General features: G+C 63.3%; 1 protein-coding gene across 3 annotated transcripts; it reads left to right on the top strand.

The window, feature by feature from the left end:
• Nucleotides 1–41: 41 nt before the first annotated feature.
• TAF5L (TATA-box binding protein associated factor 5 like) lies at nucleotides 42–22444 on the top strand. Of its 3 annotated transcripts, none has more exons than XM_016163433.2 (5): nucleotides 42–196; nucleotides 9098–9242; nucleotides 11601–11705; nucleotides 14285–15003; nucleotides 19334–22444. In XM_016163433.2, exons 2-5 carry the CDS (start codon nucleotides 9101–9103, stop codon nucleotides 20126–20128), a joined length of 1761 nt encoding a protein of 586 aa, XP_016018919.1. In that variant the 5' UTR covers nucleotides 42–196; nucleotides 9098–9100; the 3' UTR covers nucleotides 20129–22444. The 3 variants fall into 3 exon arrangements, with proteins under 3 accessions (XP_016018919.1, XP_016018920.1, XP_036091442.1); XM_016163434.2 differs by lacking the exon at nucleotides 42–196 and adding an exon at nucleotides 526–984; XM_036235549.1 differs by lacking the exons at nucleotides 42–196; nucleotides 11601–11705 and having other exon boundaries at nucleotides 4974–9242.
• The last annotated feature ends 1067 nt before the right edge of the window (nucleotides 22445–23511 follow it).

The following is a 23511-nucleotide window of genomic DNA, read 5'->3' as shown; positions in this document are numbered from 1 at the left end:
CGGCGGCCCGAGCGGCCCAGCCCGCGGCCCGCTCCGCGTCCGTCAGTCATGGGGCGGCCGCCCAGGGCCGCGGCGGGGGCGGCGGGGCGCGGGGCGCGGGGGCTCGGCTGAGCCGGCCGTCGGCGCGGAGCCCTGCGGCGGCGGCGGCGGCGGCGGCGGCGGCGGCGGGAGGAGCCGGAGCCGCCGGGGATGTTCAGTGAGCGCGGGGCGCCGGGCGGGGGCGCGGGGCGCGGCCGCGCGCGGGCGGCGGGGGGCGGGGGCCCGGGACCGGGGGCCGGGCCGGGGGCCGGGGGCGGGGGGGTCCGGGGGCCAGGGGCGCGGCCGGGGGTCGGGGGCGCGGCCGTGCCGGGGCGGGGGGGCCGGGGCGGGGGCCGGGGCGCGGACTGGGCGGGGCGGGGGCCGGGGGCGCGCGGCCGGGCGGGGCGGGGGGCCGGGGGCGCGGCCGGGCCGGGCCGGGGCGCGCGCCGCAGCTCCCGCAGGCGGGCGGTGGGGGCGGGGCGCGCGCGGCGGCCTCCGAGTCCCGGGTGGCGCCGCGAAGGGCGCCGGGCGGCCAGGCGCGGCCGGCCCCGGACCCCGCTCCCGTTTACGGGAAGAGGAAATGTCTTTGGCCGAACTCGAGATTAGACTTCGCACGTGGTGCCCGTGGTGATGGGCGTGAAACCGACCCCTGCGTGTGCCAGGGGGGCTGCGCCCTCGCCTCGGGGCGGCTGTTGGGCGACGCCGCCGCCCGCCTCCGGGGCGGTTTCCCCGCGGCCTGGCTCCTGACAGCGCCGCGGGCCGCGCGCCTGGGCGGCACCGCCGCGCCCCAAGGCTCGGAAACGTGCTCGGCGACGCGCCGGTCCGGGCGAGTGGGTGGTCGGAACCGCGGCGTCGCTTTCGACGTGGCGGAAGCGGCGCGCAGGGAGGCTTTGTGCGGGTCCCCATCAGTAGCGAAGTGTCCTCGTAATGCGGACCTCGCAGCGCGTACGGGTCTAGGATCGGAAGGTAAGTGTGCCCGTCCCTCGCGGCGCTCGACCTCAATTCACCAAACCTGACCTTGGAGATTGAAGTCTGGGAAGGGTAAGTCCCGCCAACGAGCATGTGGGTGCTGCGCCCGGAGAACGGTAAGCGCGCAGTTCGGCTTCGGTTGGGTGATACAAGTGTCTTAGACCTGAGTCGTGGGGTGGGGGAGGGCGAAGCCGCCGCCGCTCCCCTCCTGGTCGCCGCGGGGCCTGAAAGTGGGCGTGGGCCCGCGCCCCGGCGCCGCCGCACCTGTACTGTAAGCTTGGAGGAACTCGAGGAGCGCATGGGGCTGAGTGAGTACAGAGGCCTGAGCTTGAAACTATGTAACTGTTTGTAACCTCTGAGCCTTGGTTTCCTCTTATGTTTACGGAGTCAGGCGTGGTAACTTAAACGCTTGAGCGCTTAAAGGGCCCCAGAAAGGAATCATGTATGTGAAAATGTCTGGCGTTGAAAGCCCTCTGTAAATATTTTGATTTCCTGTTGGTCGAAATGCTTCTAGGTATCTTGTTAGGCCTAAATTTTTCGTGCTAAGTGTGAAGCATGCTAACTTAGACTGCCTTTATGAATTACAAAATCATCCTGCCTTGAAAATCAGCATTAAACTAGAAAACCAGAAGGTGGTATCCCCTTGAGCACGTCTCTTCGTGATCAATGATAAATCAGGGCAGTGTGTTTTGGGGTAGCTTCGTTGCTCCTGCCTCTAAATGTGAGGTTTTTGTGCCTCTGTCACTGAAACTACGTAAAGGCCTCGCCTAATTGCTCATCACTGGTTTCTTTGGTTTTTATTTTTGCAAACCTGTGAAGGAGGTCTATAGAGACGGGGGGTTCTGTGCTTGGCCACTCGCATTAGAGGCACGGGAGCCCTGGGGACTCTCTGCTAGGCCAGCGTTGCTCAGTGGACAGTGCTGGAAGTTTCCAGCCTCTCCATGTGACAGACAGCTTCTCGGGTAGTGACTGTCCTGGTCCCTCTCTCCACGAGTGTCTGGTAGGCCTTCCCAGTTGTGTCCCCAGAAGCCCCTGACCTAAGGTAGAACTTTGAGCAGCAGGACACGGAGGGTGAGGCTCAGACCTGCAGCCTAGGGGCCTGAGTCCCCGTGTGGCACTTCGGGCACATCGTGTGGCTTCCTCAGGCCTCACCTTTCCCACCCAGCTCGTAGGGTTACCATGAGTGTAAAGGAGGAGCGCTCGAAAACGGTCCTGAGCAGTGGCGTGCACTCAGCAGGTGTGGGGTGTTTGTGATGGTAATGTACCGAACAGGTGGTGTGATCGAGGCTTGTCCCTGGGTCCTGGGTGGAGGGGGCCGTGTGCGAGGAAGAGGTGGCTCAGCTGGGCCGAGACGCAAGGGCTGGGTTTCGCTGAGCCAGGTTGGGGTGCCGGTGTGGGGTGCCTTCAGTTAACGGTGGTGTGTTGACCAAAGCCCCTGAGGCGAGAAGGCGGGGTGGCGCCCACCGTGAGGTTCGTGGAGGCGGGTCAGAGTAATCTTGAAATGACACAGTGAAGACTGAATTTTTGTCCTCCACACTGGTGGGAGCAGGGGAAAGTTTCTAAGCGGAGCACAGATGACAGCGAATTGGCTTCCTGGAAAGAGTCCCTGCAGCCCGGAGAGACTGGGCTGGAAGAGGGAGCACCCAGCCACTGGTCCCCACAGCCTTGGGTCTGCGTGGCCCCAGAGGGGCTTTGGGCCTCTGCAAAGGCGTCTTGAGGAGTATAGTGAATACGCTTCTAAGGCGAGGGGGCCTCTAAAAACAAGACGCCCCGATCGTTCAGGTGTCTCCTGCCGGGCCACTCTCTCTATTTCCAACAACAAGGTGCTGTTTGGGAAAGATATGTTGGCTAAAACAACCCGGGTCTCGATGCCGCTCGGGGCGTTTGTACAGTCAACACTGTTGGCGGTGGGGGAAGCAGTCCGGCCCCCGGCGCGGCTGTCGGTGGCGGCGGGAGACTTCCAGTGAGGGCGTCGCGTGCGGCTCCAGCAAGTGCTCTGCCATAGCCGACTTGGGAGGTGAGAAGGCGCCGTGCTCTGGACAACGGGATTTGATAGTGGCCACAGAGACCCTGATGTTGAGTGCGTAAGTGAAGAGTCGGAGGAAAGCCATTTCTTGAATCCATGTGTGCTGCCTCATGCAGTATGTTTTTAAACAGAGGCATGTAAATTAATACGCTAAAGATTATAAGCTGACAGTTGAATCTTTTATTTACAAGCCTAAAAGGTTTGTTTTAAGTTAAATTTTATTTTCCGTTTTCTCATTGCGGAGGTAAGGATGTCTTAGCTTTGAGCTTATCTTTGGTTTGGACATTTTAAAGAAATTAAGTGGCACTCTGTTGCTCTGCTGAAGCCGATTCCCTTTCCCTTCTCATTTTCCAACTTTAAGAAGGTTTAAAGGCTGAGGTTTAGAACACACCACAGAGGACTTCCGCTCCCGAGTCTCCGTTTAGCGATCTCGTCGGACGCCCTTCCGGGAAGGCGCGACGGAGTCTGCCTGTGTCTCAGTAACTTGCACTGTCTGTTATTGGGGAAAGGTCACTCTTTTCACGAACAGTCCTGGGGTTTGGAGGTTTGGTGACTTAGTCATCAGAAGCGTCACCACTTTCAGGCTGAGACGCTGATGCGCGTGTCCAGCGTAGCACCCGCCCCGCGCTGTGCCTTCCGGCGCGGCCGCCGTGCGATCTGCGCGAGGCTTAGACTCAGTGCCTCGGCGGCAGGAGCCCCGCGGGCAGGGCGGCCGCCCGGCTGCACAGCGCACGCGCACAGCCCTTCGTCCGTGCGGAAAGGCCCGCAGGGTGGGACTGTCCTGCAATGGGCAGGGGAAGGTCCTTCTCTCCGCTCTCAGGAGCGAGGGTAGGCGCGCACGCGCACGCTCTAATGTCACAGAGCATCTCCGGACCCTCGCCTGCGCAGCCGACCCCACGTCGCAGAGGATGCGCGTGGAGGACGCCTTCCCCGCGGCTCAGGGCAGAGCATCCTCTTCCTCTGTCGCAAACGCGCCCATCTCCTTTGCGACGTCGAAACGCTTTGCACGCGGGTTTCGACGTGCATGCTTTGTGTTTGACGCGGGTTTCTCAGATCAGAAAGCCGTGTTCTAGGGTCCTCTCCATCCTCCTGGGCCACCGGGGACTGGGGACGGCGGGGGGGGGGGGGTCTTGAGCTTGGGAGCAGCCGCGGCAGGTTTGTGTGTCCTCGGGCTGCTTCTAAAGGGTGGCGGGAGGTGGGGCCGGAGGGGGCGCCAGCGTGGCGTGTGCAGCGGCAGCAGCGATGGAGAAGCGACCGGGCGACAGCGCCGTGAGGAGGTGGCCGGGCCTTCTGCCCCAGCGGTGGCCGATGGCGTCACGGGACAGCTCCGGGGGGAGGTGGCCGGGCCTTCTGCCCCAGCGGTGGCCGATGGCGTCACGGGACAGCTCCGGGGGGAGGTGGCCGGGCCTTCTGCCCCAGCGGTGGCCGATGGCGTCACGGGACAGCTCCGGGGGGAGGTGGCCGGGCCTTCTGCCCAGCGGTGGCCGATGGCGTCACGGGACAGCTCGGGGGGAGGTGGCCGGGCCTTCTGCCCCAGCGGTGGCGATGGCGTCACGGGACAGCTCCGGGGGGAGTGGCCGGGGCCTTCTGCCCCAGCGGTGGCCGATGGCCGTCACGGACAGCTCCGGGGGGAGGTGGCCGGGCCTTCTGCCCCAGCGGTGGCCGATGGCGTCACGGGACAGCTCCGGGGGGAGGTGGCCGGGCCTTCTGCCCCAGCGGTGGCCGATGGCGTCACGGGACAGCTCCGGGGGGAGGTGGCCGGGCCTTCTGCCCCAGCGGTGGCCGATGGCGTCACGGGACAGCTCCGGGGGGAGGTGGCCGGGCCTTCTGCCCCAGCGGTGGCCGATGGCGTCACGGGACAGCTCCGGGGGGAGGTGGCCGGCCTTCTGCCCCAGCGGTGGCCGATTGCGTCACGGGACAGCTCCGGGGGGAGGTGGGCCGGGCCTTCTGCCCAGCGGTGGCCGATGGCGTCACGGGACAGCTCCGGGGGGAGGTGGCCGGGCCTTCTGCCCCAGCGGTGGCCGATGGCGTCACGGGACAGCTCCGGGGGGAGGTGGCCGGGCCTTCTGCCCCAGCGGTGGCCGATGGCGTCACGGGACAGCTCCGGGGGGAGGTGGCCGGGCCTTCTGCCCCAGCGGTGGCCGATGGCGTCACGGGACAGCTCCGGGGGGAGGTGGCCGGGCCTTCTGCCCCAGCGGTGGCCGATGGCGTCACGGGACAGCTCCGGGGGTCGGGGCTCGGAGCACAGTGAGGGGCGGTGTTCGCGGCATCCCGGGGGACAGGCCTTTCAGGGGCGAGAGCTGCAGACCGCGTCCGCCTTGGAGCGGCGCCGTGGCGCTGGGGACGCGAGGTGCCGCCGAGCGGGGGCGTTCCAGGGAAGGAGGCCCGTAGGGCGGTGTGGACGGCGGCCGTCGGGGTTGGCAGGAGGTGAGGATGCCAGGGCTTAGTGAGTGGCCCTGTGCGGCGGCAGCGGGCCACCGGCGAGGCGACAGTGTGGCCCGGAGCGGCTGGGGCGGGGGCTGGAGGGAGCGGAGACGTCGGGGCGTCACGGGGGGCCGGCGGCGGTTGGAGCGAATCGGTGGCTTCTGTCCGCCTGGGTGTGTGATTCCTGCTTCAGAAACAAGCGAAGCCCTTCGGCTTCCACTCCCCCCCGAGCCGCAGCGCCGAGCCCTCCTCCCGCGCCGTGAGGAGCGCGGCCTCCAGCTCAGAGGTACCTGTCGTCTGTGTCTGAGCGGAGGTCGAATGTGAAAGGCCGCCCTGATCTTAAAGCACGAGGTGTGGACTGGCCCAGGACTGGCGCGCCCGGCTGGTTTTCCGTGGTCTGCGACCTCACAGACTTGGGTGAGCGCAGAGCTTACGTTTTAGGCCCCGCAGAGGCGATACTGACCCGTTCTGATTACTGCAATAAAAGGACCGCTGACGTGAGCGCCCGGGAGGCACGCCACACCACATACATTTAACAAAAAATAACAACTCTTGATCTGTTTTAAGCAGAAATTTACAATGGGAAAAATATATTTACTTTAAAAACAACCCCCGAAAACCCTCACTGCCAGTCATTTGGGGAGCCAATTTGATACGGCGCTGGTGAGTTTGCTGGGTCTCTTCTGAGCTCATCTGTACTCCAAGCTGCCCCCCTAGATCTGGGGACGCTGTCCCTACAGGACTGTTGGCATTTCACAGGCTCGGCCAGCCCTTCGCCCGCGGAGCACCCACCCCGCCACTGTGCGGGTCTGAGCGGCGCGCGAGGCGTCGGGGCGCAGTGAGGAGGGTAGGGATTCGCTCAGCTGCGGCCCGCGCCTGGCCTCCGTGCGACTTCGTGTCCCGTTCCTGTGGTTAAATGTTAAGAACGTGGCTGTACCTTTTCCTGCACGGTTGTTACTTTGGGCCCAGAAAATAAGCCCGTCCTGGTTTTGTACAGCAACTTAGGTCAGCGTTAGTCGAGCTGTTAGTTGAGCAGCAGGCAGTCGTGGCTGTAGGAGAGCTCCATGTCAGAACCCTCGTGGTCAGTTCCAGAAACACTGATGACGTGGCGTAAAGAGGAAGGTACGCGGTCATCCATTTTACCTTTTAAAGTTAAGCTATTTTATGTAAACAACATCATGAGACATCCTGGAATTTTAGCGAAGGTAGTTATATCCAAACTCAGTGTAAATTTAAAAGGTTTTCATAATCATGAGGAAAACCTAAGCAGGTAACCAGAAATCGCGGTGTCGGCCTCGTGTCCGGCGCTCTCGCAAGACGGGTCTGTTTTAAGGCGGTTGTGGCTGTCGCTGGGCCCTTCCGTGGACGTTGGTACCACAGAGACCAGCCAGGGAGGGGCTGCCTGCTCTGCAGAAGTCTTTCCATTAATCATTTGTTTCCCCTGAAATTCGTGCCGTTGGCCTCAGAGCCAGTCAGGTCAGTGGATCACGCCTCTGACCGTGAAGGGGGCCCCAGGGCAGCGTCCCTGCCGGTTTGGTCCTCGGGCCCCCAGCAGGCCCCTCGCCCACCTCAGGGACGGTCCCTTGTCAGAAATGGAGGTTTGGGTCCGGGGAAGCTGCCGTTTGGGGCACCCGACGTGGGCAGACTCGTTAGGATTCTTGTGTACAAACTAGTTCCCAGCAGCAGCAAATGTGGCCGGTGTTTGCCGTGGTCGTTCTCCTTTCCGCTAGCCCTCCTCACTCCCCTCCCCCGTCCCGCTCCCAGAAGGGCCGCCGCAGGGTCTCGGCTCCGCCAGTTTTGTCTCCCGCCTGCCCGTTTTCCCCCGTTAGAGGTGCTCGCTCATCCTGTCTTATTTAGAACACTGGGACTCACGTGGATACCAGCCTGCATCCCCATGGCAACAAGAGATTGGCGGCAGGAAATCTGGAAAAGTTTTAGTCTCAGCTAAAATACAAGGAATCGAGATGCTGAGGAAGAGTTTGGAGACTGTGAGCTCTTGAAGTCAGATGAGAAGCCGCTCTAGCTGGGGACGGGGCGCAGGGCTCATCGGATGGACTAGTCCTGACTCCGGGCCAGACCGGGACCCCGCAGCGCTGTCAGTCTGTATGCGTTTAATTTTTTTTTTCTGACCATAACATTGAGTCAGAATCCATGCACACGCACACAAGATTCTCACGTGTGGCGGGGTCAGAGAACCCTGCAGCCTGCCTGGTACAAACTGATACAGTGATGTGTATTAATTAGTAACCACAGAGAAACAGTTCTCTGTCTTCATGATGGGCAGGTGACTGCTGAGCACAGGAGCATCAGAACCCTGAGGTCAGGAATTAAACACCTTCGTTGAGAAATAATCACAGTCATCAGCACAGTGAAAAGCTCACATGGCAGAACCAAGCGGGGGCACGCCGTGCCGCAGAGCTGGGGCCGTGCCGGGCCCCGCGCACCTCCGTTTTACGGGGCGTTGTGCTGTCGTAGGCATCCGGACGTGACGCGCGTGGGTCACGCGGTCTCTCCACACACAGCCTGACTCGCCCGTGGCGCCCTAGCACCCAGCTTCCGTGTGACCGCGTGTGTCGCCAGCCGAGAAGGGGGTCTGCAGAGTGTGTCCAAGGCGCTGCACGCGTCAGTTCAGGGAGGTCGTTTGCAGGTGATTTGGGAACAGTGTTGGCCACCGTCTCTGGGTAAAAGGTTCATTTGGTTCTTCACCACGAGTCTGGCACTAAAAACATACAAATGGATAAAAATTAGATACAAATATATATATGTATTTAAAGGTTCAAAGAAAAAAAATAACAGATTTCTGGAAAGAGGGGCATTTTAAATCTTAAAAAAAATGGAGACAATCACGAAGAAGGCCAGTGCGTGTAACCAGAACTGAAAAATACATCCAGGTGGGTCATCGAAGCAGACCTTCCGGCCCTGAAATGGGAACCTTCGATTTGAGATCGTTCCCTTGCTAGGGACCGTCACTCGTGTGGACATCGCGTGCGCTCCAGAGCGGACGCCGCGTTCTGACATGACGGGAGCCCTGCCGCTCTGGCTAATCCAGGGGTCAGGGAAGGTCGTGGTTTCGCGGGGGGGGGGGGGGGGGCCCTCAGATGAGCTCGAGTGACCCCTGTGAACACTTCTTCCGTCTTCCTTTCCTCCCTTACAAGAATCCGTGGGGCGTTTTCTGACACACACAGCCTCTCAGCACACTGTGGCCTTTCTGTGCTCACGGTTACGTTGTGAGTGGTGTGGCCCGGGCCCTGGCTCGGCGCTGGCGGCGCCTCGGTCTGCACGCCGCGCGGTCCCGTTGCTGGGTTTCCAGGCCCCGAGTTGGGGCCGCCTCCACCTGCCGGCTGCCGAGTCACACCGTCTCCCAGAGCAGGCGGGGGGACCTGAGGCCTGGGCGTCACCTGGCCTCGTCTGCCCCGTCAGCATTGCCAGTGCAGGGTCCCGGGGGGCCGACCGGCATCTTGGCGTCGAGTGGAGTTTGGGTGACGTGGGGTCAGCTGTTGACGTCCCGATTGTCCACGACGGGCTGTGTTGTCTGGGGAGGTGGAGAAGGTGGGAGAGGGCACGGGGCCGGCGGTTCGGGGGCCGCACCCTGCACCTCGCGGGCCCGCGGCTCCTTGTCTCCGGGGCTGGTGGCCCTCACGGTCTGTGCTCTGTCCCCAGGTCATGAAACGAGTACGCACGGAGCAGATCCAGATGGCGGTGGCCTGCTACCTCAAACGCCGCCAGTACGTGGACTCCGACGGTCCCCTGAAGCCGGGGCTGCGGCTGTCACAGACTCCTGAGGAGATGGCGGCCAGTCTCGCGGGTGAGCGTGGGGCGCCGGACAGCGGGGCGCGGGCCACCTCCCTGCGGGCCCTGCGCAGACGCCACGCCTCTTCCTCCGCACACGTCACCCTGCGCCTCCGCATCCCCGAGCCTCGCAGGGGTCGGGTTCGCTGGGATCCAGCACGTTTGTCAGGGGCCACGGATACCGCGACAGAGCGTGTTCTTGAGGCTTTTTACGTTTTTGATTTGTGTTCTTTGTTTTGAAATTGGATTCTTTCACTTATTTATTTTTTAATTAGTCGCGAGCCCGCGTAATTGTTCCTTAGCCGTTTTGTGAGTGCAGATGTCCGCAGGACACCATCACCTGGGGTGACTTCGTGTCCTGACCCTGCAGGAGCTGCACCTCGGGCGTCCGGGGTGCGTGGGGCGCCCGCCCCGCCCGCTCGGCGTCCCCACCTTGCCGCCCCGGGCGCGTTCGGCGATGGTGCCACCTCGGCCCCCTCTTTCCTGTCATGGCCAGGGACCCAGACATGCCGCGTTCAGGGCTGTGAGTTGCCGTAGGGAAGAGAGGCTGCCCCCGACAGCGGTCCCCGACCCTCTGCGACTGTGGGGGAGGCTGGAGCAGGCGCCTGCCTGCGTCCTGCCCCCCGCAGACCTTGCTGTGTCATGGACGAGGAGAGAAAGGGTCTGGTGACGGGCTGGGAACAGGCTCGTCCCCTGCAGGGCAGCGGCAGGCCGCAGAGTCGCGGTCACAGCCCCGATGTGCATTCATGGTCCCCTGCCGTCCCGTGCTCGCCAGAGCCAGGGACAGCAGGTCCGTGCTGGCAGCAGGCGCGTGCTCTGTAACGGCTTCCGGAACATCCTGCCCTGAGCTGTCGTGGTTCTGGCACCATGGTCCCCGAGGGGAGCCGCCGTGTCTCCTGGGAGAGCACCAGGACATGCGAGCCTCGCCTGACGCCGTCCCGGGGTCTCTGTCGGCCGAGTGGCTGAGGCGGCGGTGTCTTCATTCTGCGAGCAATCCCAGGACATCCGCCGCAGGCTGGTGCTGACGCCCATCCTGGCCCCTGGAGCCGGTGTCGGCCCAGGCGTAGCTGGGAGTCCATCCGCCCCCCGGAGCCGTCGTTGGCGTGAGGCAGAGAAACCGGGCGTGGTGGGGTGTAAGTTCTGGGGGGTGGCCTCAGGTTCTGGCAGGTCAGGGGCGGCTTCCCCGGGGCCTCACGGCTCCTGGCGTGCAGTCGGCCAGCCAGTGGTGACTGGACTCACTGGCAGTCAGCGGGGGGTCGGGGGCTGACTGGGGAAGGCCCTGATTGACCCCGGGAGGCTAGCGAAGTGTCCGGGGAGGACAGCCTGAGTCAGGGCAGCGGTGACAGCAGAGGTGAGACTTTGGGGTCCGGGGGGCTTGGTGAGCGACTGGCGGCCAGGGCGAGGGGGCGGGGGCTCCACGCGTGGCCTTCAGCGCCCCCTGCTGCTGCCAGCTGTCCCCCCCCCGCCCCCCGCATTCTCGCGAGGTCCCTGTGTCCTCAGCCCTGTTCCCCTTGCTGTGGGCCCCTCAGTCCTGCTGCGCTAATCACCCGCGTCACATCAGGTTGTCGCTGAAGACGGCTTCTCTCGGGCCCTTCCCCCCCGCCCCCGCAGCAAGGTCGGGGCTCGTTTCCCCTTCCAGAAATCATAGCGTGCGGAGCGGAGGCCCAGCGCGTGATCGTGCTCAGCACTACGATGCCAGCCTCCTGCCCTCGGGCCGGAGGACGCTGGCGCGGGGGCCCCTCACCCAGGTCCCCCGGGTGGGAGAGTGTGCCCCGCCTCAGCCCTGTGCCGACAGCTGGGGGCTGTCGGGCCCTGGGAGGATCTGATCCACCCACTGTAAGAAGCAGAGAGGGAAGCGGCTCCGGGCAGCAGACAGTGAGAAGGGAACTTCCAAACCGCCATCGCCTAGGGAAAGGAAAGGGCGTTCGGAGGACCAGAAAAAGAGGAGGTTTAAATCCACGACAGTGAAGCCGAGGGAGCGTGGCGGGGTGAAGGTCGAGGGAGCCCCCGGCAGTGGGGCGCGGGGGGCCGCAGCGGGAGCACGCCGCCCAGAGTCAGGGCTCGAGAGCATCTCCGGGCCGAGAACCTGCGTTTCGCGGCCGAGGGGTGCTGCGAGCCGGCACGGGGGTGCACAGCCTGGCGCGAGGCCGGTCTCTGGAGGACGTCGGGGGGCCCGGCGCTTCCAGAGCGGGCGCGGGGGTCCACCTGTCCGCGCGCTCATCCCGGGCCTGCCCCCCCCCCCCCGCCGTCTCCCTGGGCGCGGGCCGTCAGCCTGGCGGGTCGACCTGGGCGCCGCGTCCCGGCCCCCACCCGCCCTCCGCCCGCCGGGCTGACGCCCTGCCCCCACCCCATCCGCGTGTCTTCTCGTCCTCAGTCCAGGCCGAGTCCGGCTGTGCCAACACGGTGTCCGCGGCGCCCTGCCAGGCCGAGCCCCAGCAGTACGAGGCGCAGTTCGCGCGGCTGCGGAACTTCCTCACTGGTGAGTGCCGCCGGCCTGCCCGCCGCGCGGGGGACGGGGCTCCCCTCGGCCCGCGCCGCCAGCCAGACGCATGGTCTGTTGGGGTTCCGAGGGCGAGGCGCCAGGGGGTGAAGCCTGCGGGGCCCCGGCGTTCCCCTGATCGGCCGTGGCGGTGGCGTCGACGCGTGTGGAGACGCTTCCTTCGGGCGGCATGTCTGAGATGCGCGTCGCTGTCACCGGGGATGGCGTCGTGCAGCGCGGACTGCGCTGTCCCCCGGTGCCCGCAGTGCAAGGCAGAAGCCCGGGAGTCAGCAAGACAGACACCCCGAGTTGTCGTTGGGCCGTTTGCGGGGGGCGCGGTGACCGCCCAGTCGCAGGCGTGTGTTCCGACCACTGCTCCCGACTCGCTGGTGACTTTTAAAATCAGTCTCTTAAAAAAAAGGAGTCCCTTCGTCTCCATGGGGCCTTTGGCTCCTCGTATGTGACGTGACGAGGAGGCCGGGGACCACGCTGGCTCCAGCCATTAATCGAAGCCTTGGCTGCAGCTTCCTTCACATAAACACACTCGAGGTGGGAGAAATTCAAGCTCTCGCCGCCCTCAGAGGGTCGGCAGTGAGGAGCATGTGTGGGTGAGCGGGAAATTAGAGTGAAGACTCTTGGAAGTTGTGTTACTTTTCTGTCCCAATTTAAGCAGCTGTTGGGTTAGTCGTTTTTAATGGCAAAGACGTATATGAGGTGCCGGTATGTGAACCTAACGTATCTAGTTATACACACAGTTAGAGATGCCTTAATTCTACACTGGCCCTCACAATGGTTACTGTTTTCATGTAAAGAACCCACGTTTCCTGTATTCTGTAGTTGGGGAAAGTGGCCAAAACGTTACAAGAAGTAAAGGTTACAAAGTAAAAGCCTAGAGAGGGTGTCTTATCAGTCTCACAGTGATGAAATTCGCAAGTAGTAACTAGTCTGTTAAATAGTTACAATAATGAAAAAGTCTTGTTACGTTTAAAGCTTTTAAAGCGGAAAAGAGGAAACTCATTAAGACCCTCTTGTTGTGTGAACGTTAATAGCTCAGAACAGTGATCAGCTGCTTCCATCTCTGATAAGGATAGAAAAAGACTGAATTTGTGAGGATTCCATCATGAGGTGAGCAGGACTTTGGAGATGTTTTAATTATCGATGTTTTCGCGCCTTTAAGTGGTTTGAAAACTTTTATATCAGCTTTTAGAGTGACCTTACTTGGTGTCTTAAACGTGGCTGCTACTTCTCAGCAGCAGGTGTCTCCCGCTCGCCGGTGGCGGGGACGGGCCAGGCCCGCACGCGAGGGAGACGCCCGGTGTACGCGGGCCGCCGGCGCGCTTTTCCTGCCGCAGAGCCGTCCGCCTGTCTCTCTCGGGCCCGGGTGTTTCCTTGCCGTCTGACCCTGTGTTTGAAGGTGCGCTTTGTCCCCTGAAACGTGGCACCTTCTTTATTTTCATTTCTGTTCCGTTCTCCTGGAACTTTACATGTCGGTAGATTGTGGCCCGTCAGCCTTTCCCTGCAGTTCGTGTCTTGCTTCTAGACTGAAGAAGCTGTCGGCTCTCTCGTCTGTAATTTAGCTCTTTAATCCGTTGGTCGCCCGTCCCTGGGGAGGGGTGAGCGTGTGCATTGACCTTGCAGACTGCCTTTCCTGGAGCATTTCTGTGTGCCCCAGGCCTCTGAAGAGTAGGCGACCGAATCAGACGGGCAGGTGTTTTCCGGAGCACGAGGCGAGCTGCGGCTTGCGGTCCTTCGTCCGCGTTGGGAGCTAAGCTCACACGGGAGGGCCGAGAGCTGGAGCCGTGCCGTGCACCTCACGTTGGAGTGTGGTGGGCGCACCCGCAGACCGGCGTGGAGCCGCGTGTGGCAGGGAGGGCGCCAGCTCCCCCCCGGGCTGCTGCTGAGCCGCGACAGTTACAGGCCGACGTGTTTCAGCCTTTGTCACCTAGTTTCATGGTGTTGAAGCGTCAGGTTGGTCGGTGGTCCAGGCGCAGTGGAGCGAGGTGTCTCGTTTGTACCTTGTCACTGCCGGAGAGGAGGTTTCCAGTGAGGGCCCGGCAGACGGGGCCGTGGTGGACGAGTGCAGTCTTCGTGGTGTTGGGACATGCCAGCCCGGGCGCCATGGACGTGAGGGCGTCGATGTGTCTGTGGGTGGTGGGTTCCAGAAGGAGGCACAGAGCAGAACCAGAGTCGCGAGGCCGCATAGCTGTGCACACGGTCCCAGCTCACCGGTGTTCGCTCTGTGGAAACTACAGTCCAGCTCCAGGGTTTCTGTGAGGCTCAGTGTCGCCGAGTGTGCCTGGGATGGCACAGGCCCAAGAGCACCGATGTTTTGACAGAGCCGCTGGCGGGAGCCCTGGCTCCCGTCGGCCTCCGGCGCACAGGCCGCTGGGCTCCAGGGTCTGGCTGTGGGGCTGCGGGGGGCTCCGTGTGGTGGGCTATGTTGGGGTACGGTGGGGTGCGTGCGGGGGCCACGTGCGGTGAGCCCTGAGCAGCGCCGTGCCGTGGGGCGCGGCGGGCTCCAGGGCCGTGCGGTCCCCGCGGGCCCCCCCCCCGGTCAGGCCCTCCCTGCTGCCTTGCAGAGTCCGACTCCCGGCTCAGCCACGACGTGATGCCGCTGCTCTACCCCCTCTTCGTCTACCTCCACCTCAGCCTGGTGCAGGGCAGCCCGAAGGGCACGGCCGACAGCTTCTTCAGCCGCTTCCACGGCCTGTTCCTGCAGCACGCGGGCCAGAAGGCCGTGGTGGAGCAGCTGCGCGGCGCGCAGACCGCGCAGGACGTGCTGGGCAACCCGCAGCTGCGCGCCTTCCTGGACCACAAGTACGCGGTGCGCCTGCGCGAGGACAGCTACCACTTCCTGGCGCGCTTCCTGCAGAGCGACAACAACGCCGCGCTCTGCAAGGTGCTGGCCCTGCACATCCACCTGGACGTGCAGCCGGCCGCGCGCACCGGCTACCAGCTGTACGCGGGCGGCGCGCCGCGGGGTGAGGGCGGCCTGGAGCCGGCCGACGTGCCCGCGCCGCTGCTGCACAGCGAGGCCGCGCTGGAGGCCCTGCAGGACAGCATCCGGCGCGTGCGCGACGGCCCGCCCTCGCTCACCACCGTCTGCTTCTACGCCTTCCACAACACGGAGCAGCAGCTCAACACCGCCGAGGTCTCCGCCGACAGCAAGCTGCTGGCCGCCGGCTTCGACAACTCGTGCATCAAGCTGTGGAGCCTGCGCGCCAAGAAGCTGGCGCCGGCGGCCCACGCGGTGGACGTGTCCCGCGTCCGCCTGGCCTGCGACGTCCTGGAGGACCAGGTAGGACCCCCGTGCTCCGCGCCCGCCCCGCGGCCGCCGAGGGCGCGCCCCGTTCTCAACCCCCGAAACGCGGTGCGTGAGTGTGCGGGACGGTCGCTGTGACCGGACGGCCTCGCGGCGCCTCGTCCAAGGCCAGCGGCTGATGCCGAGGTTTGTGGGGAGAGTGGGCGCGCGTGCGGGCGTCCGCGTGTGAGTGCGTGACTGTGAGCACCCGTGTGAGTGTGGACCTTCGTGCAGACACTGAGGACAGTAGGGTGAGTTGTGGCAAACACGGGGCCCGTTTTCCAGTCCCGTCCGCAGTGGACGGGACCCGCCAGTGTCGCTGAGTCCTCTGGCTTGCGTTCCAGACGCCCTCCTGGGCAGTGCCGGAGCGCGGAGTCAACGTTCATCCTCCAGTCAGTGTGGTGGCCTCGTTCGCTTTGCCTGGGCACAGTCGCTGACAGGGCGGGCCGCGTGGCCTGAGCTCTGGGTCCCTGTGGGCGAAGGGGTCGGGGGTTGAACTTCCCACAGGTGACGCCCCTGCCTGGGGCGGCACCACAAAGCCGAGGGCGGGAATGTTGCCGCGTCACCTCCGAGGTCCAGGCGTAGCTGTGCCTCAGCTGACTTCACATGGAAAAGTCTTTGCACGGGGGTAAAAAATTAAAAGAGTGCTAAAAACCGCCCGAGTTAATTCCGAGCTGCCGGTGGGACATGAGGAACTTCTTTGCACAAATTAAGCTCGTTTTTCTCTTTCCTGTTTTCTCGTTCACCTTCCAGTTTGCACGTCCTTTGAATTTTTGTTTCTTGCGACTGCGACAGGATGATTAAAGGAGTTTGTTATGATGGGTGAAGAGACTAAATTCCAGTGTACACACTTTGGCTTCTAGAATTTCACAGAACTTTTGAAATACTTCTCAGTGCACACGTATTTGAATTGTGAAATTTCTCTTTTCCTTGGAGGCAGTGTCGGCCTTTGGGGCTCATCACGTGCAGCTGAGAGACGCTGCCGTAATTTACCTGCAGGTGTCTGTAACCCCAAAAAGCGTGGATCTCTACTGACCTTATTAGCTTTGATGGTAGAGAGTTTGGGGATCATTCCAGGTGTTAAAAACTAACATGAAGGTAGATAGCAAGACAGAGGCGGGGCGTGGCTCCGCAGCGTCGCGGTCAGCATGTCCGCTTTCCACGCAGAAGGTCCTGGGTGCGCACCCCAGTGGAGCCGCGGTCCACGGTCCCCGGCCACGCCACCGTGAACGAGCCCAATATCTGACCTCGGAAGCTGAGCAAGGTCGGGCCTGGTTAGTCCTTGGATGGGAGACCACCTGGGAAGACCGGGTGCTGTAGGCTTTTAAAAAAAAAAAAAAAGACATGCAAAGATGGAAAAAACGTTAGACTAAAATAAAAAACGTTGAGAGTGAAAACGGTCCCCAGGCATCCAGACGCGCGTGCAGAGACCAGAAGTGGGGGGTGAGCTGGCTGGAGTCGGGGGTCCGGCCGGCAGCGGCGAGGGGCCGCCATGTCACGGGACCCGGCCACGGCCCGGCCGGCGCCGCTGCCGGGGCCGCGAGGGTGACCGCTGTGCCCGGGGGCCGCCGTCCACCTGCAGGGCCGCCCAGCGCCGCGGCCTCCCGGCCTCTGCCCCCCCGAGGGCCAGCCGCGCTCTGCTTTGGCTTCAGAGCCAAAGGTGCCCCCGCCCCCGCTTCCTGTTGGAGATTCCTGCCCCGTTTTGTCACAGCGGCTGCGGCAAAGTCGGGTTTTTTGTTTTCCGACAGAGCGTTTGGGGAAAAGCAAAAGGTATAAATTAGTGCTGGCAGGTTAGTGTCTCTTCAGTGAAGTGGAACTTTTTCTTTCCTCGTGGAATTCACAGCTAAAATCTAGACCTTGGACACAAAGGTCACGATCACGCGCCCGCCGAAGCCCTGCAGGTAGAAGGTGAATGGCGAAGCGCCTGGACCAGGGAGGCGACAGGGCGCGGAAGTGCCGCGCAGACCGGGGCGGACGCCCGTCCGCGGCCTCCGCTCCGGTCTCCGGGAAGCAGTGGCCGTGGCCTCGGTCAGGGGGCGAGGCGCTCAGAGCCACGGCCAGGCTCGGCGGTTCCACGCGTCGACGCGTAAGCAGGAGCATCGAAATCGTGCGTCCACGGGAAAGCTTGTGCACGGAGGCACAGAAGGCTTATCCGTAAGAGCCGAGGCATGCTCACAGCCCAGACGTGCGTCAGCCATTAGCGGACGGACAGAGCGCGAGCTCTCCACACGGTGGAACGTCGCTCGGCCCTAGAGAGGGCCCGGGTCGCGTGACGAGTGTTGCTGCCGCGGCGGGCGGACCCTGCGGCGGTGCCGGGCGGGGGCCGGTCACCGGGGGCCACGCGCTGCCGTCCCCTCCGCGGGAGCGTCTGGAGTGGGCCGATCCGCGGGCACACACAGCGGCTCCGTTCCCGCCAGGGGCTGGGGCGGGGGCGGGGCCGTGACCGCCAGTGGGCACAGGTTTCCGAGGTGACGAAGATGTCGTGTTCCCACGTGGTGGTGACGGTCACACAGCTCTGAATGCACCACAAACCGTCGACTTGCGCACTTGCAGGAGCGACCTTTATGATGGGCGACTGAATCAGTTTTTAGAACCAGAAACAGTAACCGGAAGGTCCTCAGCGTGAAACTTTGTCTACCGGTATTGCTGCCTCGGACTGGGCTTGCGGCTCTGCCCCGTAGCCTCTGCGGTCCCAGACCCCGTGCTCCTGGTCTAGGGCAGATGGGCACACGCTCCGAGCCTCGAGACATGCCGTCCGGGGACAGGCGTCCATGCCCAGCCGAGCTTCCCGGGGCTCCGCAGTCTAAAGCAGCGTCCACGAGTGACAGTTGCATCAGACAGTATCGAAGATCTGTTCATGCTGCTTTTTAAATTTGTTTTATGCACGTTTTGTGGCACGTGTGATGTGCTGTATCATTACACGAACACTCTTCGAGTACAGAGCCCCGGGGGGACGCGCCCGTGTTTGGGGGCCCCGTCTGTTGTCAGGGCCCTGGGACTTTGTCCTGTCGGTGGAGCTGCGCACGCGCGACCCAGGGGCTAGTTCGCAGCGTCCTCCCCTTGTGGGACTCGGGCCGCAGCCGGGGTCCTGGCAAAGAGTGGGCAGTGGCGTCCAGCAGGGACGTGTGGGTTTCCCCGTCCCTCGGCCTGTCACATCAGCCAGGCGCCTTTCTGCGGGCTCGGGGCAGCCATCGTCACGGCCCTCGGCCCGCGCCAGCCTGACGCGGTGCGCCCGCCTCCACCCGTCCCTGAGCTCCCAGCCGGGCGCCCCAGGGAGGTGGGGACAGGCCGGCCCCAGGGCGGTGACCTGGCCCTGCAGAGGGTCCTCGCTGACCTCGTCGAGAGGCGGGTCGCTGACAGCCTCGGGGACACCGGGGGCCGCGCTCGGCCGCGGGGCTGCGCGGTCGGCCCGCAGCGACCGAGCCGTGTGCACACGCATCGCGTGCATCCTCTGTGGCGGCGTCTGCTTCACTAGGAATTTAACGGTTTTCCAGCAGAAGTCAAAGGGGGGCCTTCCCCCGTGTCCGCAAAGCTCCTTTCTACGCAGAGCCGGCGGGTTTAGGAGCCCTCGTGCCTCGTTCCGCCCGCGTCTCGCTAAAGCCCGTTGCGGATCGCGAATTCCAGGGTGGGAGCCGCTGCGGTGTCGGGGGCCCGCCCGAGGGCGTGTGCCTGCGGGGACAGGGGCGCCTTCTCTCCCGGGGCCGTCGCCACACGGACGCTGGTCCTGGGAGCCGCGCGGGTCGCCTGGCTCTGCCTGGGCCTATCTGGATCCGCGTCTGCTGGTGCTTTGGGACGGTGTCTGACCCTCCTGGGAGTCAGCGGAGAACTCTGTCTCCGTCTGCAGTGGGCGCCTGCAGCTTGGGCCAGCCACGGGGTCCGCGCGTGCTGTGTTGATACGCGCCCCTCCCTGGCCACCCGTAGTTCTGACGCGCCCGGGCTCATTTGGCCCACGGTCCACCGTGGTCGTGCAGTGGGACCGCGTCCTGCCGAGTGGCGCCTGCAGGACTCGCCGCGGGCGAGGGTGCCCGCGCTGGGCGGAGCTCGGGAGGGACCCCGCGGGTGCCGGGGAAGGCCGCACGCAGCTCCCTGCCCCGCCGTGTGGCCTGGGAGCGAGGCGCAGGGCAGCGTGGTCGGTGGCCTCGTCTGTCTGAGTCCCCGTCGCCCTTCCCCTTCTCATCTTCTGCGTCTTTTGTTCCCCTTGTTAGTTCCTCTTCCCTCCCCCCTTGTTTCCCCGAGGCCCTGGGCAGGGCGCCCGCCCGCGGTCCCGTTCCGGCCGGACCACTAAACCTGTCTTTCTTGTCTCCTTGCCGCCCCGCGGCGCTGCCAGGAGGAGGACGACGCGGCGGGCGCGGAGATGGCCGTGCTGCGGGGCCACTGCGGGCCCGTGTACAGCACGCGCTTCCTGGCCGACGGCGCGGGCCTGCTCTCCTGCTCCGAGGACATGTCCATCCGGTACTGGGACCTCGGCAGCCTCACCAACACCGTGCTGTACCAGGGCCACGCCTACCCGGTGTGGGACCTGGACGTCAGCCCCTACAGCCTGTACTTTGCCAGCGGCTCGCACGACCGCACAGCCCGGCTGTGGTCCTTCGACCGGACGTACCCGCTGCGGATCTACGCGGGGCACCTGGCGGACGTGGACTGCGTGCGGTTCCACCCCAACTCCAACTACCTGGCCACGGGCTCCAGCGACAAGACGGTCCGGCTCTGGAGCGCGCAGCAGGGCAGCTCTGTGCGGCTGTTCACCGGCCACCGTGGGCCCGTGCTGGCGCTCGCCTTCTCGCCCAGCGGCAAGTACCTGGCGTCCGCCGGCGAGGACCAGCGCCTGAAGCTGTGGGACCTGGCCTCGGGCACCCTCTACAAGGAGCTGCGGGGCCACACGGACAACATCACCAGCCTCACGTTCAGCCCGGACAGCAGCCTGGTCGCGTCCGCCTCCATGGACAACTCGGTGCGCGTGTGGGACATCCGGGGCGCGGGCTGCAGCGCGCCCGCCGACGGCTCCTCGGGCGAGCTCGTGGGCGTCTACACCGGCCAGATGAGCAACGTCCTGAGCGTGCAGTTCATGGCCTGCAACCTGCTGCTGGTGACCGGGGTCACGCAGGAGGGCCAGGAGCACTGACCCCGCCCCGCACACTCGCCCCGCGCGCCAGCCCCGCTCGGCCCCCAGATGTCAACGGACTGGGGGGAGGGCGGGTGACGGGCGCACACGACTCCAGCGTGTTGGGGTGGCGCGTCCCGCTGAGACCCCACTGTGACCCCGTGCGAGCCGCGCCCGTCTGTGTCGAGGGCCCGCGAGAGCCCGCGCTTGCTGCGGGGTTGCGGGCGCCGCGGGGTCGCGGGCACGGTCCCTAGCCCAAGGGGCCCGGGAGAGGGCGCGGGCCTCGCCCTGGCCAGAGTCCCTCCTCTCCTCACTGCAGAGAACAGGATTTTTAGTATCGTCATTGTAATTATAGTATTTGTCATTGCTGAGAACGGGAGAGCCGGCGGCGGCAGCGCCCGGCCCCGGCGGTCAGCTTGAGGCTCCGGGAGCTCGGAGTTCGGAAGCAGTGTCCCGGGAGAGAGGCAAGGTTTCTGGGTGACGGGGGGGTCCCTGCCGCCGACCCGTTCCTGGAAGCGGGCAGGCTCGGTGGAGACGGCCCCGGGTCCCGGCGGTGACGGTGGCTGCACTGCTGTTAGCAATTCTCTCCCCCGACAGGACAGGCTGTGCTAAAGAAGTGAAAATAATTGGAAGCGATAAGTCAAAAGTTAGGCTTAGAAAATGTCAAATCTCCAAACGAGCGCTTTCCCGAAGATGTGGCTTTTTCAGCATCTTTCCCCGCGAGGCTGTCCGGCCCGCCGCCCGCATAAGCAGACACTCTGGGAAGCAAACAGGAGTCCTGTGCATGCGTCCGAAACTGCTTGGAGGATGGAGCAAGTTCTGATTTGTGGGAAAAGGATTAAATATTTTTGTTTTCTGAAAAGAGTTATTTTGTATTGTTTTCTATTAAAACGTATTTAGTTTCCACCAAAAAGGGGGGGGGGGCATCTCATTTAAAATGTGAGGTGAGTGGGTGTGATCTGCCCGGCGGTGGCTGCAGCTCCCTGTCTCAGGGCGACCCCCAGCTCTGGCCCGCGGGAGCGCGGGGTGTGCCCTGCTCCGCCCGCGTGTGCGGTCCGGCTCACCGTGGTCACAGTGCCTCGTGGCCCACGCGTGGCCACCGGCATTCAGCGCTGTGGGGCGCCCAGGATTGCTGACCACGAGCCCGAGACAGCATGTTTTTTGTATCTAGAGTTATTTGGTGAAACCTTGCTTCAGTTTTCCTTAAAGACCCCATTCTGAAACCCCAAAAGGGCCTGAGAACTGTGCTGTTTACTTAACTCACACTATTTACTGAGCAATTCTAGACACAGGACTCATTCAAAGATTTAAATGATGCCAGAATTTTTAAAATGTACTTCAATACACAATTTTCTGGCGAGGACGCCAGAAGTATCAGGAAATTAAATAGGAAGACGCTAGAATCCTATGGCAATCTTTTTTTTACTTGAGCCTAAGGTGCTAAATCATAGAAACTGTTTCTTAGTCATCGTGAGAAGGGTCCTTGGGCAGCTCGGCCAGACAGCACCCCCTCCACACAGTCTGCAGTTAAAGCCTCGGACCCTGACATGTGTCACCTATAATAAATGAATTCTGACGTCAGGGCCCATGGCACACTGCCAGGAAGAATGAAATCCGCAAATTGAATCATTCCAGGAAGCAGAAGTGTCGCCGGTGTGGGCGGGTGGGCAGGTTCCGCGCTTGCTGGTCAGGCGCCGCGTGGACGGGGCCGGCCAGCCCCGCGCTGCCCCGCAGGCGTGTGCTTCGCGGTGGCCGGCCCAGCTCTCCGGGACCCGCACAGTCCGCTCTTTCTTTTGTGAACTAAATTTTAACTTGGGGTGCTTGGACTTTATGGGGTGCCCCTCCCGACTCCCCCAGATCTTAGCCACACTGTGCGTGTGTGTCCTCGAGGCGCCCAGGTGGCCCCCTGCCGCGCTTCATCTTCGACGAGAACAGGGCTGGCAATCCCACCGTCTCGGCCCCGGGAACGCTGTGTGGGATCTGCCCTCGGCCGACGCGGAATAGAGAAACTTCAGGATGCGCTGTCGTTCTGACCCACGGGGATAAACCTCTGCAGTGCGGATGAGGTGGGGGAAATTCCTTAGACTGACCGATCCGACTGTAGTCTGGATTTAGCAGGAGCCTGGCCAGAAGGAAGAGAAAATTAGGGTACAGGAAAATGAGTGGAGACAAAACAGGAAACAATTTAAAGGTTTTATGTTCGAGATCCAGCTTCTGAGGATACGATTACTAGCTTTTCATTTGTTTTATTTGTGCATTAAAAATGTTTTGGCTTCTAATTTTGCTATTGCCCCGATTGGTGTTTAAGTACGTGGATTAAAGCAGTCTGTACTCGAACTTGTCTTTCAGTTGCATGTTTTAGAAAAGAGCCCGTTAAGTCCGTGCCCGGCCTGCACCCACTTCCTCTTGGCACCTACACAGCAGCCACATGGTTCTGAGACTGCTTTGTTGTAAATAGAAGATTTCGTCACAGAATTTGAGGAATGCGGCGTTCCTCGTCAGTTTGACCTATTAAAGCACAACTTTTCTACTTTCTTACGATTGACATTCCTGAAAGTCTTGCTGCGTTAAGTCCGTGAGTGTCCGTGTGTGGGAACACAGGCCTGGTGTGCTGCCGGGCTGCGTCTGTGGTTGGGAAGGGGGCAGGCGCCAGCCGCACGCGCCCGTTACGCGTGAGCGCTGCGCCGGACGCCGTGGGGGGATGCACCCCCGGACCCGATGCAGGGCATTCGGAGGCCCCCCAGCGGGGATCACGCTTCCGCCGGGACCCGGAGAGCAAGGAGGCGGTGGCCGGGCACAGCGCAGGCGAGGACCGCCAGACCCCGGACGGGAGGGACGTGGCGCCCTCGGCTATGGCCTGCGGTGCAGTGTGCTGGGTCGGCAGTTGGCGGGGCTCTGGGCGCCGTCTGGAGTCTGCTTTGACCCCGGTGGGTGGGGACCCCGGAGCCCGCGGATGCGTGAGAGCAGACGTCGCGTTTACAGGGGCCGGGCTGCGAGCTGGGGCAGGCTCTGCACGGTGAACAGAGAGCATCCTGCGGCCACAGCCGTGAGGACCCGACGCCTGCCACCGGCCAAGCGACTGAGCCCGGGCGCCGCCCCTGCCCAGCCGGGCCCTCCGCTGAGCCTGTGCCCGGGCCGGTGTCCAGGCGGCGGTGTCTGACCAGATGGCCAGCCCACACAAACAAACAGACGTTCAGTGTCGTTTCAAGCCCGTGAAGGTTGGGGCCGTTGTGTAGCGAGGGACCGTTGGCCCACCCGCTGCCCCCGCCCCGTCGTCCCCTAGACAAAGTGAACCCCTTCCTGGGTTTTCAGAAACCAGTGGCAGCTGTGAGGGACCGACTGTGAGAGTAAGGCCACGGCTGTCCCGAGAGAGGAGGGCGACAGGGACTGGGCGGGCCGCAGGG

Source organism: Rousettus aegyptiacus, unplaced genomic scaffold (genome assembly GCF_014176215.1).
Source record: "Rousettus aegyptiacus isolate mRouAeg1 unplaced genomic scaffold, mRouAeg1.p scaffold_m13_p_18, whole genome shotgun sequence".
NCBI lineage: Eukaryota > Metazoa > Chordata > Mammalia > Chiroptera > Pteropodidae > Rousettus > Rousettus aegyptiacus.
Note: the sequence above shows the minus strand (reverse complement) of the source record. Positions and strands in the feature narration are given on the sequence as shown.

Coding starts and splice junctions, on each gene's coding strand:
- TAF5L (XM_016163433.2), top strand. CDS start 9,101: ATGAAACGAGTACGCACGGAGCAGATCCAGATGGCGGTGGCCTGCTAC. Junction 9,243..11,600: donor GATGGCGGCCAGTCTCGCGG/GTGAGCGTGGGG, acceptor TCTCGTCCTCAG/TCCAGGCCGAGTCCGGCTGT. Junction 15,004..19,333: donor GCGACGTCCTGGAGGACCAG/GTAGGACCCCCG, acceptor CGGCGCTGCCAG/GAGGAGGACGACGCGGCGGG.